This window comes from Clavispora lusitaniae (genome assembly GCF_014636115.1).
Source record: "Clavispora lusitaniae strain FDAARGOS_655 chromosome Unknown tig00002663_pilon, whole genome shotgun sequence".
Taxonomy (NCBI): domain Eukaryota; kingdom Fungi; phylum Ascomycota; class Pichiomycetes; order Serinales; family Metschnikowiaceae; genus Clavispora; species Clavispora lusitaniae.
The window spans coordinates 1,796,534-1,808,668 of NW_027093982.1; the positions used below are offsets into that span (position 1 = coordinate 1,796,534).

Below are 12,135 nucleotides of genomic sequence, written 5' to 3' on the forward strand. Positions count from 1 at the left end.
TTGTATGCAAATGGGGAAAGGGGCAATACTCCAAAAAGGAAAGCAGACAAGGCCACTCGTTTTCCTGTTTTGCAACACATCCAACTTTAAGTGTTTATGCATTGTTGGTTGGTAGCACTGCCTAAGAGCTCAAGGCTAATAAAGGTGCCAAAGTTCAATATAGAATGTATTACTGAGCAACCTTTAGGCACTGATGCGTTTTTCATGGTTTGCCACTCTTTTCGATGTGTATACGCCTCGCTTCACGAGAGTCAGAATAAGTAGTATTGAAGAGAATACAAGTTGCTTGGTAATATGAATTAAGCTCGCGTTACAAATGTCTAGAACGAAGATCAATTTGGCGAAGGATAAGTTAGAAGATAGATTATCTCGACAGCCTATCTGCCAATTGAACAGGTACTAATTCGTCAATGCTGTAAACGCATACGTACTGAAATGTTCATGCCATTACTGTAATCCCTGGTTCAGACAAAACCAAGCATACGCCAGTTTTCATCAATATGACATACACCACAATACTAGCGTACAAACCCAACGCTTAAACAAGAGGAGATGTTACTCATGGGCACAACGAGAGAAAAACATCTCAAGAAACAGGAATAGAAGACAATATCCCAAACAAATAACAAAAGAAGTTAGCATCAAACGACTTTGCTGTGTGGCTCGGTCTTGCCACTAGAGGCCAGACATTCTTGCACCCGTGAACCCACTCTTGCGCGCGCTCATTTCTCAACTTCTCCGCGCACCAAAGAAACCCACCTAAACATGCAAGTGACTTTCAAGGACTTGAAAAAGCAAACGGTGCAGGTTAGCGTCGAGCCCTCGGACCTTGTCCGCGTGGGCAAAGAGAAAGTGGCTGCTGCCCGCGACGTTGATCCTTCCCAGTTGAAGTTTGTGTACTCGGGAAAAGTGCTTCAAGACGACAAGACTTTTGACGAGTTCAAGGTCAAGGAGGGCGACTCCATCATTTTCATGATTCTGCAGAAGAAGCTGCCTGCCCCAGCGCCAGCACCAGTGGCTGCGCCTGCGGCAAGCGAGGCTGTTTCGGCGCCAAGCGAGCCAGAAACCTCAACGCAAACCCCAGAAACTGCTTCATCCACAGCGGCCAACGCTCTGACACCTGCGTCTAGCTCGGACTTTGCCCTGGGTCAGGACCGCGAGGCTGCGATCCAAAACATGATGGAAATGGGCTACGAGCGGCCGCAGATTGAGCGTGCATTGCGTGCTGCTTTCAACAACCCACACCGTGCTGTTGAGTACTTGATCACTGGAATTCCAGAAGCATTGACACGCGCAGAGCAACCCCCACAGGCACAAGAAGAACCTGCGGCTCATGCAGAGGCGCAGACAGAGCACGAGGACGAGAGTAACCAGGAGGCAAATGTTCACGAGAACATGTTTGATGTCGCAGAGGCCGCAGCAGGAGATGAACCTGTGCCAGCACAGGAGGATCGTTTGGCATTGCTCCGTGCGGCAATCCAGAGTGAGCCAGAGTTGGTTCAATCTGTGCTTCAGGAAATCGCTGCGTCCAATCCTCAGGCAGCACAGTTGATCGAGCAGGACCCAGAGGCTTTCATCAGTACTCTTTTGGGTCAACATGATGATGCTGGCTATGAGATCGAGGAGGAGGAAGAAGGTGTTGTGCGTGTGCAATTGAGCGAGTCAGACGAAAGCGCCATCCGCCGTTTGTGCGAGTTGGGCTTTGATCGTGACATGGTGGTCCAGGTGTACTTGGCATGTGACCGTAACGAAGAGGTGGCTGCGGACATTTTGTTCCGTGACAACTGATGTATATTAGACAATGCCGAGAGTTAAAAGTTGATGAAAAGATGAAGAGCGGAGTGTTGCCGAATACTGTCAGATACCGCTTATCAGATGCGGCACGTATTGGCTCATGTTTTCATGTTAGCGAGATGATTGCCAACGTTTGCATTGGCATACTGTAATCTATTGTCATAAGCTCAAGCTGATACAGCGGGGATGTAGTACTTGGTGAAAATGTGAGCATTGTAATAATCACCATGAAGACTAAGCGTCACTTGTTAGATGTCCGTGAAGGTATTCATATACATTTCTTTGACCATGCCATAACGGAAAGTATTTCGTTGGGTATGCTTATGTGAAAAAGAGCTTGATCCGATTGCTAATATTTTTGACCAAGTAAATTAGTGAGAGGTGAAACAAGTCAGTGCTGTAAATATTCTCCATCTCGTGAAGGCTGGATAAAAGTAAGGAAATACTGTCGTGAGGCATAACTCTCGAAGGTACAGAATTCAGTGAACAGACTTAGTCTTATTCCTAATCTCTATGGTCCTTCAAGCAAGTAGCGTTGTCAACAGGAATGAAATCAGATGCATTTGTATACACCTCCATATTTATGCTTTTCTTTCTATATTTCTTCGTAACCTAACTATTCTGCGGTGAAAGAAGAGATGCACTCATAACTTTTCTTGTCAGATTCGCTTAGTTCCGCATTTCCAGGTCTCACGACGACTTTGCTAGCCATTCCAGCTTCCAATGCCGCTTTCACCTCAAGAACATTATCAGAATAGAAGATTACATCGGCTGGATCACATCCAATGTCAGCGGCAATTTTTAAGTACGAGTCTTTTTCCTGCTTGAATCCAGCGGTGGTGATATCAAAGTAGCCCTTGAGTTTTGGTGTCAAATCCACCAGAGCGCCATTTACATCCACATGGCTAAACAATAACTTTTGAGCACCCACACTGCCGGACGAGTAGATGTACACCGACTTCGATCGGTTGATAAAAGCAATTGCGTCCTCATACACGGGAGCTTTCAAATCTCCCTTAGCATAGCCTTCTTTCCAGACCAAACCTTGGAAAGACTTGAGAACGGGGTCCTTAACATCTCTTGCAACAAGATCGTCAATGTGGTTTTTAAGCTGGTCTATACTGGCGACGGCTTCCTTCGGGAAGCCAGCCAAGACGTCTGCGAGCCCACCATCGCTTTTGTCAATGGGAAAAGAGACATCGCGCAAATAGCTAGGATATTGCTTAGAGAAATAGGGGAACAAACAATCCTTGACGAAAGTTATGGGACACACAGTCCCCTCGATGTCCAAAAGGGCAATTGACATGGAGAAGTGACTTACGATAAAGCCACCTGATTAAACAAAGCCTGCAGGATCGCATCTACAGATGCTGGCTAAAGATCACTTTTAGCCGACAGGGCAAAAAAATATTAAATTTCATGTGGCAGGAGATTTGCAGCTTTGTATCCTTACAAGTACGGGAAAATCCACATGCTGGAGCTCGTAGACATCAAAACTTTTAGAGATAACGTGTTTCCTGCACACTTGTAAGGTGCAGCTTGCTATCTATTGACATTCACAAAAGCACCGTCATTCGAACTTTACGTTCCATCTAACTTGTTTTTCCCACGCACTAGGAATACGCTTTCCTGATACAAACTCGACGCAACAGACTTGCTGGTTGCAAAAAGCGTTCTTATCTTGCTATATTACTTTGCTTAAGTTTTTTTATCGCTAACTAATATGGGAAAGTTGTACGACGAAGAAAACGACTACGTAAACGAGGAGCACATCAATGCTTTTGCAAGGGCTTTGGTGTGGGATGACCAAGAAGACGCCGAAACATCTCATTCAGGGAACTATTCTACCGGCTACAACCTGCCTTCGTATGAGGATGCGAAGAAAACAGCCTCGGCTCTAGATCTGACGGATTTTGATGCTGCTGTAGCTCAACTAAGCCCCGTGTCCCTGAATACCCAAGAAAGCAGTGCACACTCAAAAGAACGCCCGGCCAAAATTGTTTCTAAAAGTGACTGGTTCCCTGTTGTGGGATCACGAAAGAAGAAGCAAAGGAAACCTAGCACCACAGAAAAGCTCACGAACGAGTTCCGCATTCTGGCCTCCTACACGTTTTTCCGGTGGCCAGCCCTTATTCTCATTTTTGCATGGATCTCTTTCCTCTGCGTTATCTACATCGTAGTACGAGCGTACGTTGCACTACTGGAGTTTCTATTCACGTGGACTGGTGAACGAAAAAGGCTTCGGGACAAGCTTCGGCAGTCTAAGGATTATGCCGAGTGGGTTGAAAACGCTATCAAGCTTGACAAATATTTAGGGCTTGATAAGTGGTCTGATAACCCTAAGTTCTCATATTACGACTATCGCACCATTCAAAAGACCGTGAAACGTCTTCGAGCCTTAAGAGAGAACGGTGATATACCCGAACTTATGGTTTTTCTTCAGAGCTGTCTCAAAAAGAACTTTGCAGGCATTGAGAATAGACAGCTCTATTCGCATCGCTATTATGGCACAAAAAAATTGGTTGAACAATATGTCACTGAAGTTACAAAATGCATCAACTGCGTCACTGATGCTCCTGATCTGCTCGTACCCCTAAAACAAAAATCGCGGTTCTTCAAGACCGTGTCCAAGAACTATGGCAAAACCGCTTTATGCCTTAGTGGTGGTGCTTGTTTTGCTTATACTCATTTTGGAATAGTCAAAGCATTATTAGACAACGACTTGCTTCCTCTGATTATTTCCGGTACTTCTGGTGGAGGTATCATAGCTTCGTTAGCTTGCACGAGGAGTGACGAAGAATTACGAAAGCTTCTAGTTCCAGAGTTAGCCCGCAAAATCACTGCTTGCGAGGATCCATGGTACGTTTGGTTCCCTAGGTTTTTGAAAACAGGTGCGAGATTTGATGCGGTGGCATGGGCAAAGAAAGCAGCTTTTTTCACTAAGGGATCAACAACCTTCCAAGAGGCATACAAAGCTACTGGCAGAAAACTCAATATCTCAACTATTCCTGCTGAGCCTCACTCACCAGTTATTTTATGTAACACAGTGACTTCTCCCAACTGTATTATTTGGTCGTCTTTATTGGCCTCTTCAGCAGTCCCTGGAATCTTGAATCCTGTTGTTTTGATGATGAAGGAAACGAGAACAGGTGATGTTGTCCCTTTTAGTATGGGAAACAAATGGAGGGATGGGTCACTAAGGACAGATATTCCTTTGGATGCTTTGAACACATATTACAATGTTAACTTTCTGATTGTCTCCCAGGTGAATCCACATATATCCTTATTCTTTTACGCTCCTAAGGGTACCGTCGGTAGACCGGTTACAGTCTCCAGGAAAAGAACAAGAAAACAAAAGTATGCGGCATTCAGAGGAGGTTTCTTCGCAACTGCCTCGGAACAGTTGTTAAAGTTAGAGATTAAGAAGTGGTTTCAGATCATTAAACTCCTTGATCTCTTGCCACGGTTGCTGAAGCAGGACTGGCTGAATGTCTTCCTTCAAAGGTTTACTGGTTCTATCACCATTTGGCCCCGGTACAGACTAAAAGACTTTCTCTACATTCTTCTGGATCCTGATGAAGCGAAGATGGAAGAATTTTTGCTCAAGGGCCAGAGAAGCATGTTCCCTCGTCTTTTATTTATAAGGCATCGTCTTAGCATCGAACGGGCAATAGAGAGAGGCAAAAAATCTATCAGAGCAACAACCATGGCCATTAAAAATGTTCAAGCAATGTCCCGACTGCCTTCAGCGAGCTTGGCGACATCAGATGACGGAAAGAAAGCCCATATGGAGCTCTCGGATGGAGCCATTGAGCATCTTTTGTCTTCCAGCGATGAGGAGTTGAACAGAACAACCATCTCTCCTTTTGACCAAATTTTCAACCAGGAAACCGAAGAGAGTAATTCATCCGATGACAGTGGAGAAGACATTGACGACAATGATGAAGAAATTGGTGACACTTTTGAAGAAAAGGGTGAAGGCGAAATCGATTTAGCCGACAGAGAGAGTATTGAGGATAAGATCAATGGAGATGCTGCTGATCTAAGCGAAGACGAAGATCTGAAACTCTCACACCGCAGAAACACAATCTTTTAGATGACATATTCTGGCGTTCAATCCAGCACACTCATCTGTTTAGTGATGCGGGAATTGAGCTTATTACAGTCCCCTATCTCGCCGTCCAGCGAAATTATATGCTCCACGTATTTGTATATGGTTTGCAAAGATGTAGAAAGTAGCTGCTTTTCTTCCAATTTGAAATCTGAAAGTACCCACGATGCCATGGAATCCCGCGAGGCATTTTGAGGCTTTGGCCCAATCCCTACCCCCAATTTCAAGGCCTCGATGTTTTGCAGTTGGATCTCTCGTCCAATTGATTTGATTCCATTGTGAGATTCGTTTTGTTTAAGGCGTTGTAGCCTGACTTTGGGCATCACTAGTTCAAAATCGTCAAACAAAACTACAAGGATGCACTGGCGAATTTTTTCATTCCCAAGGAAAGCCCGTAGCAGCTCGCCAGATTCGTTCATGTATGCGTTAGATTTGACAAACATTACATTGTCAAGCGAAGTGATGGAATATTTTCCCTTTTTCACCAACTGTGTTGCGCCGAAATCCAGAACAAGATGTTGAAGTACATAGTGGCCTGTCGAATGTCTGTTCATTCGACCAGGGTTCCCAATAGAAAAGAAAACAATCTGCATGCCTGAAGTACTTTATGTCTGGGTTTCTTATTGAGAGACAAAGAAAAGAGTTACCGCACACCCGTACACCCAGAGTGCATTTCTTTAGGTGCTTGTCAACTTCCATTAATCGATACTTCTTAATCAGAATGAGCCAGTATGCAGCTTCTGAGCACGCCAATTCTTGTGATGATATAGTCGAAGTCTCTGAAAATGGTGTTGGGACTCAATCTGAAATTTTGGATTCCGGAGACGCAGAATCAAGTCAAGACGCACTGACATCTTACGACAAGAATACGGGAAACCTCGAGCATCAGGCAAATGTTGAAAGCAATGCTGATGAAAGTGCTGAAGGAGAACATGGCGATGAAGAAATGGACGATGATGATTTTGGGTCTTTTGACGAAGCATCATTTGAAGAATTCCAAGTTCCAGAAACCACGGACGCGTTGGACAAACTATGGACCCTTTCTAATAACCCAGACGCTATTGACGATGAACTAGAAAAAGTACTAAATTTGGTTGTTCCAGAAGCTGAGACAACCGAGAGCAAACCAGAATATCCAGAGCTTGTATCTGATAAATCTCTGCTTTTTTCAATAATATCCAAGAGTCCTCGACTCAAACCGCCAAACTGGATAAAGCTGAAGATTCGACACAGTCTATTAATCAAATTGGGGGTGCCGATTAACTTGGATGAGTTGGATGCGCCTTCTCTTTTGGCCAAAGTTCAGAATAATGCTCGTGATAGAAGCAGATCTATAAGTGTCCAGGATATAGACTGGAGCCATTTTGAGATTCCAGAATTTAGCACGCTAAATGTATCGAATGAGAAAAAACAGGAGCTCATGTCCTCCACCCAACAAACATTGTCTCGCATAGAAGAAGACATTTTGAATAATACGTCAGAACTATTCTTACAGAATTCTTCCGACTCCTCATTAGATGCCAAATTGAAGCAAATGAGAGATAACTACGCCCAGCTAATTGAGCTAAGTTCGGTATGGCAGGACCAGATCCGCGAACTCCAAAACAGTCAGGAAATCTACGAATCAGTCGTGCAAAATTTGGTGGGTTACAGTCAGAAACTTCAGCGTAATGAAATTCTAGAGAGCCTCAGTAAGGGAAAATCTAAAAAGGGGAAACGTACTTTTTGATAATTAGGAAGAAATGCAACATCAACCTCTTTTCATCATATTGAATAATAATTAACCTTATGTACTAGGACATACTTATAAAGGATGCCAAATCATCCTTCAAGTAGTTGTCTTCATCGGCCGTCGCCTGCAAGTTCATATTGATGAACGCACTATCCATGAAATTAGTGTAAGGATCACTGACATCCAAGCCTGAGGCTGGTCCTGGCCGATATTGAACGGACGGAAACGGCGAAGGGTTATCAGCCATTTCGGTAGTCTCTTTCGACATATTTAGTCTTTGTAAAGGCAGAGATGCCCTTGATGGAGGATAGCTGACTCCACCGTCAGGAAACAATTGGGTTGGTTCGAAATTCTCCACAAAGTTATTATTAAGCGAAAACTGCTCCGTGACAAGCAGGATATCTGGGAAAGATGTTTGAGATGATGGAGTAGTCTCGCGGTTCTGTATATTTGGCTGCTGTGAATGGCTGTGCCGCTTGTTTGCCTGACCATTGTCGGGCTTTTCTTTGTACTGAGAGACGAGTTGTTCAAAGTTCGGCTGTTCACTATCGTTGTGTTGAAAATCAGTGTCATTCTCATCTAGATTATGAGACATAGCTTTATTGTAAGATGTCTTAGGTGAAATAGCCGATGATGCCAGATTCGGAGTATCTTCCTCGTGCATCTGGCTTGCCTTTTCTCCAACACCGGTTTCAGAGTGTGAATTGCTGCGTTCTTGCATGCGAGTGCCTCTTTCAATAACTTTGGCACGCTTGATCTTGTCGTTAGCATGCTTGTCAAAAAGCTTGAGGAGAACTGATACAATTGGCCAATATTTTCCAAGTTCCTTCAAAACTGCACGAGTGATAAAGAGTGAATCTGATGCAGCCAGCGCAATGACATTATTTGGAGAGTCAATGTGGTAAATCAACATAATCAACGCACTGAACAAAATGTAGACAAACATGACGGGGCAATCTTTGATCATGCCTTTGTCGAGGATAATCTTGGACACAATTGAAATCATGCGGGCGGCCTGAAACGAGATTCCCCAAGATGGATACTTATAATTATTTGGGTTTGTCGACGAAGAGCGTGCCATTTTTAACAAGTTAGCGCGATGGATCAAGTAGAGCCGGTTGTAGTACTGGGCATTGAGAAGACAGGCGTAAAAATTTTGCTTTGACGTGTTTGTCAAAGAAAACTGGAGCTCGGGTGGCAAGTTTGTGAACCAGATTCCCATCAACATGTCACAGCGCTGAATAACTGAAAACTTATTCGTCTTCTTCATCAGCTCGGATTTGACTGTATACTGGTACTTTATTATAATACCAGTGATCTCGGCCAATTTGACCAAGTGAATGAAATAAAGAGCATGAGTTTTGTTGACTGGGTAAGGTGATACCACACCTTCTTGGGGATCATTTTCGTCGAAGTCGTCGATAGTTAGCATGCGCACATCACAATCCGCCAAGTCGATGGTAGGTGGGCGCCCAAAAGCGATAGCCACGTTGCGATCCTTTTCAAAAAGACACCACCAGATTCGGCGCCATATTTTCTTCTCTACTGCTGATAAGTTTGGAGAGCCTGAGGTGTCGCGGTGAAAGCCAAAACCTTGGGCCAAGCCCACACCCACACGAGTCCAATAAAAGGAGTTTCGAGTCACATCCTCCGGACCCTCCCAGTAGGAGCCAATTAAAATCACTGTTTGAACAATCAGCACCGGATCACTTTCGTAATTCGTCTCGTATAAAGCCTTTGCACGGCGGAAAAATGTAAGCGACGCCAAATTGCTCAGGCCCTTGTTATCATACAAAAGGGGATTCGTCGAAACACGCAGGCCACAAAGAAGCACGGCCTGCAAAAGCATGAGCGATGGGCTGTCGTCAGGGTCGTTAAATTTGGCCATGAACTCTGTGCGGTTGATCACAGGCATCAACGGATGCACATGCTCAAAGTACAGCTCAACCAAATCCCGCGCCAACTCTTGCAGTGGCAACAAAAAGGCGCCCCGCAACTTTAAAATCTCCAATTCCACCAAGTCGAGGGACAGGTTATCGGAAACTTCAAACAAGTCCTGCGGGAGTTCCACGTGATTTTGGCCCACCGGCTGGGCCATGAGACTAATACTCAGATTTCCAATGAACGTGAGGGAGGACTTGGCCTTGCTTGCAATTAGTTCACGTTTGTGCATCGACGGCCTGTTTTTGTAGTTCAGCGTGAGCGACGGAGGCACGCTAACTTGTGAGATATTGTGGATGGGCTCAAAAGCGGCCGCCGGTGTTGCGGAAGCAGCAGAAGTTCCATGGGCAGGAGGCGGCGTGTTTTCGTTACCCGAGTACATGTCGGCAGCGTTCTCGTTGCCCTTGCCGCTCGGGGCAGTTTCTTTGCTCGAAGCCTGGCGTTTGGACTTGTCGTTGCCCGAACCGCGTTTTTTCATCTCCGGAAGAACACATGTGCACCCGAAGGTTATGCAATTGGTGCACGGGATATGTATCTCGGCATCACAGCGAACTTTACGGGCCCGACAGACGGTGCAAGCTCGGGAGCCCCGGGGTCGCTTGTACTTGATGGTGTATGCCTTTTGTTTCTCTGGTGGCGGAGACGCATGTTCTTGTTTCACTCTAGCCATGGCGAGCAGAAAAATCAGATGTGCGAGGCGGTTGCTGTGTGGATGAAAAGTCTCACTGTTGAACTTGTGCCGCGGGCGTTGGAAGTGCTAAGTGGGAAGAAGTCAAGAGTTGATGGAAACGTTATCGCAACCGACCGTGCGTGCAGGCATTTCAATAGAGCGGGGTGCATCGGACAACGGAAAACGCCATATTGGACAACTGGAAGAGCCTCAGCAAAAGGGAAAAGCATCAGGAAAGAACGAAATCAACAAAGCGTGGGCGGACACAGACATTTCGGGCCATGCGTATCGGCAAGGGCAAAGTTTCGGCGTGGTTTCTTTGGCGCAGTCTAGGCAACGGAGAAAACGCCTGGGCCGAAGACCTGGATGTAGCACGCTGTTGCATTATGCTTACAGGCGCGCATGAAAGAACAATGGTTTGCCCGAGTGAAATAGGAGGCACAAAAATCGCCTGGTCAGTTTCAAGTGGACAAGAAGCGTGGCCAATAGGCGACTTTAGCGGTTTGCCTGTTTCGTTTGGCCACTCATGGGAAGTCACCCGGAGTTTTTTGGCGTGGCTTGCGCGGCTATGCTGGATAGCCCAGAAACTTCAGAAGTCGGTTGTATTTGCATGGTTTCGCCCGAGCTATGAATGTATACTAGCGTAGCCAGTAGAGCAAACTTGGCTTTGCCTGTTTGGTGAAGGGGCTGTGGTTGAGACAGACTAATTGGCCGTACGGCGCGCAAACCGTTCATAAAGACTGCAACGGCGCAGACGGTTTTATATACGTTTACGTTTTAGGAGCCAAAGCGCTCGCTGCATCATTCTATCGCTAGCAACCGAGGCCGCAGAAGGTCAGGCGCGCGACAATTAGGCTAGAGAAGGCCAAGTTGCGAAGCAAGTGCGGGGCGGCCAAACTGCTCGTCTGGAAAACCAGTCCAGACCTTCACATGTGAAGATGAAACAATGGTTTTGGACGCGAGCAGTGGCATACAAAAGCACTATGATAGCTTGATTGCTGAAACTAAAAAGTTTCGCTGAGAATTTCCGGACTTGTGAGTAAATGGTCCGAGGCTACTATGTGGAGCATATGCAATGCTAGCCATGAATGGATAGTGTAGAAACCGTAATACATTCTCGACTGGTGCCATTTTGTGGAGCCTGTTAAGTCAGATTATGCGCTGTATCCACATTCTTTCTAATATCTATGGTAACCTCTGATTAAACCGATCTCAAAAGTATTTAGGTGATGATTGTGGTGCATGGCGATGACAGGTCTTCGATTTTTCACTCTTACGTATCCAATGCGGCTATGATCATCATATAGCCCATTATTTTGGAGAGTAATACTAGTGATATGAAAGATGAGTGAAGGTCCTATTGATTAGATAAAGGTCTCATTCAGCAAGAAAAGCAACTGGAAATGACTGGCACCTTGTGTACAATGATGCAAGTTGGAAAGTGCCACGTTCAGCCACCATAAGATAGTCATTCACAGAATAATGATGAAATATGTTGACCTGATCAATACTTTCGAGCTTTTGATCATGTTCAAGCCCTCACTGGCGAGGATATATCTACTGTGTGCTACCAAGGAATGCCTCTTTGTCAGACCATCTAATCCAGGTACACGTATTGCAATATCTCTTCGTATTAGAGTCGTTGAACAAGAGCTTTCCTTTTTAGTAAAACGTATGGCTTAATCACCTAGATGAATCACGAGTTCAACCATTCTCACTAACCCCTGGTCTGTAAGACAAGGCATTGCACACCTGTGTTTCTGTTGATGGGTATTCCGATTTCGCACCCAAACAAGACTATAGTGGAACCCATGTGCTGGCTTGCCTTTCTAAGACACCAACCCTCCGAATTTATAGGAATTACTTTTCCATCTGCCATGTTCATGA

General features: G+C 45.2%; 6 protein-coding genes across 6 annotated transcripts; 3 read left to right on the forward strand and 3 right to left on the reverse strand. All coding sequences in view use genetic code 12, as the record gives it.

Annotated features, from left to right (window-relative positions):
• Positions 1-765: 765 nt before the first annotated feature.
• Positions 766-1,788, forward strand: RAD23 (Rad23p; the record flags this gene model as incomplete). Its single annotated transcript, XM_002616844.1, has 1 exon — positions 766-1,788. The coding sequence occupies one exon, from the start codon at positions 766-768 to the stop codon at positions 1,786-1,788; it is 1,023 nt and encodes a 340-aa protein (XP_002616890.1).
• A 622-nt stretch (positions 1,789-2,410) lies between these two features.
• FOB63_005458 (putative acireductone synthase) lies at positions 2,411-3,100 on the reverse strand (the record flags this gene model as incomplete). Its single annotated transcript, XM_002616843.1, has 1 exon — positions 2,411-3,100. One exon carries the CDS (start codon positions 3,098-3,100, stop codon positions 2,411-2,413), a length of 690 nt encoding a protein of 229 aa, XP_002616889.1.
• A 417-nt stretch (positions 3,101-3,517) lies between these two features.
• On the forward strand, positions 3,518-5,890 carry FOB63_005459 (uncharacterized protein; the record flags this gene model as incomplete). The annotated part of the gene is made up of 1 exon (XM_002616842.1): positions 3,518-5,890. One exon carries the CDS (start codon positions 3,518-3,520, stop codon positions 5,888-5,890), a length of 2,373 nt encoding a protein of 790 aa, XP_002616888.1.
• A 17-nt stretch (positions 5,891-5,907) lies between these two features.
• FOB63_005460 (uncharacterized protein) lies at positions 5,908-6,498 on the reverse strand (the record flags this gene model as incomplete). The annotated part of the gene is made up of 1 exon (XM_002616841.1): positions 5,908-6,498. The coding sequence occupies one exon, from the start codon at positions 6,496-6,498 to the stop codon at positions 5,908-5,910; it is 591 nt and encodes a 196-aa protein (XP_002616887.1).
• Positions 6,499-6,626: 128 nt separating this feature from the next.
• On the forward strand, positions 6,627-7,634 carry FOB63_005461 (uncharacterized protein; the record flags this gene model as incomplete). The annotated part of the gene is made up of 1 exon (XM_002616840.2): positions 6,627-7,634. The coding sequence occupies one exon, from the start codon at positions 6,627-6,629 to the stop codon at positions 7,632-7,634; it is 1,008 nt and encodes a 335-aa protein (XP_002616886.2).
• A 64-nt stretch (positions 7,635-7,698) lies between these two features.
• Positions 7,699-10,248, reverse strand: CTF1 (Ctf1p; the record flags this gene model as incomplete). Its single annotated transcript, XM_002616839.1, has 1 exon — positions 7,699-10,248. The coding sequence occupies one exon, from the start codon at positions 10,246-10,248 to the stop codon at positions 7,699-7,701; it is 2,550 nt and encodes an 849-aa protein (XP_002616885.1).
• Positions 10,249-12,135: the final 1,887 nt, after the last annotated feature.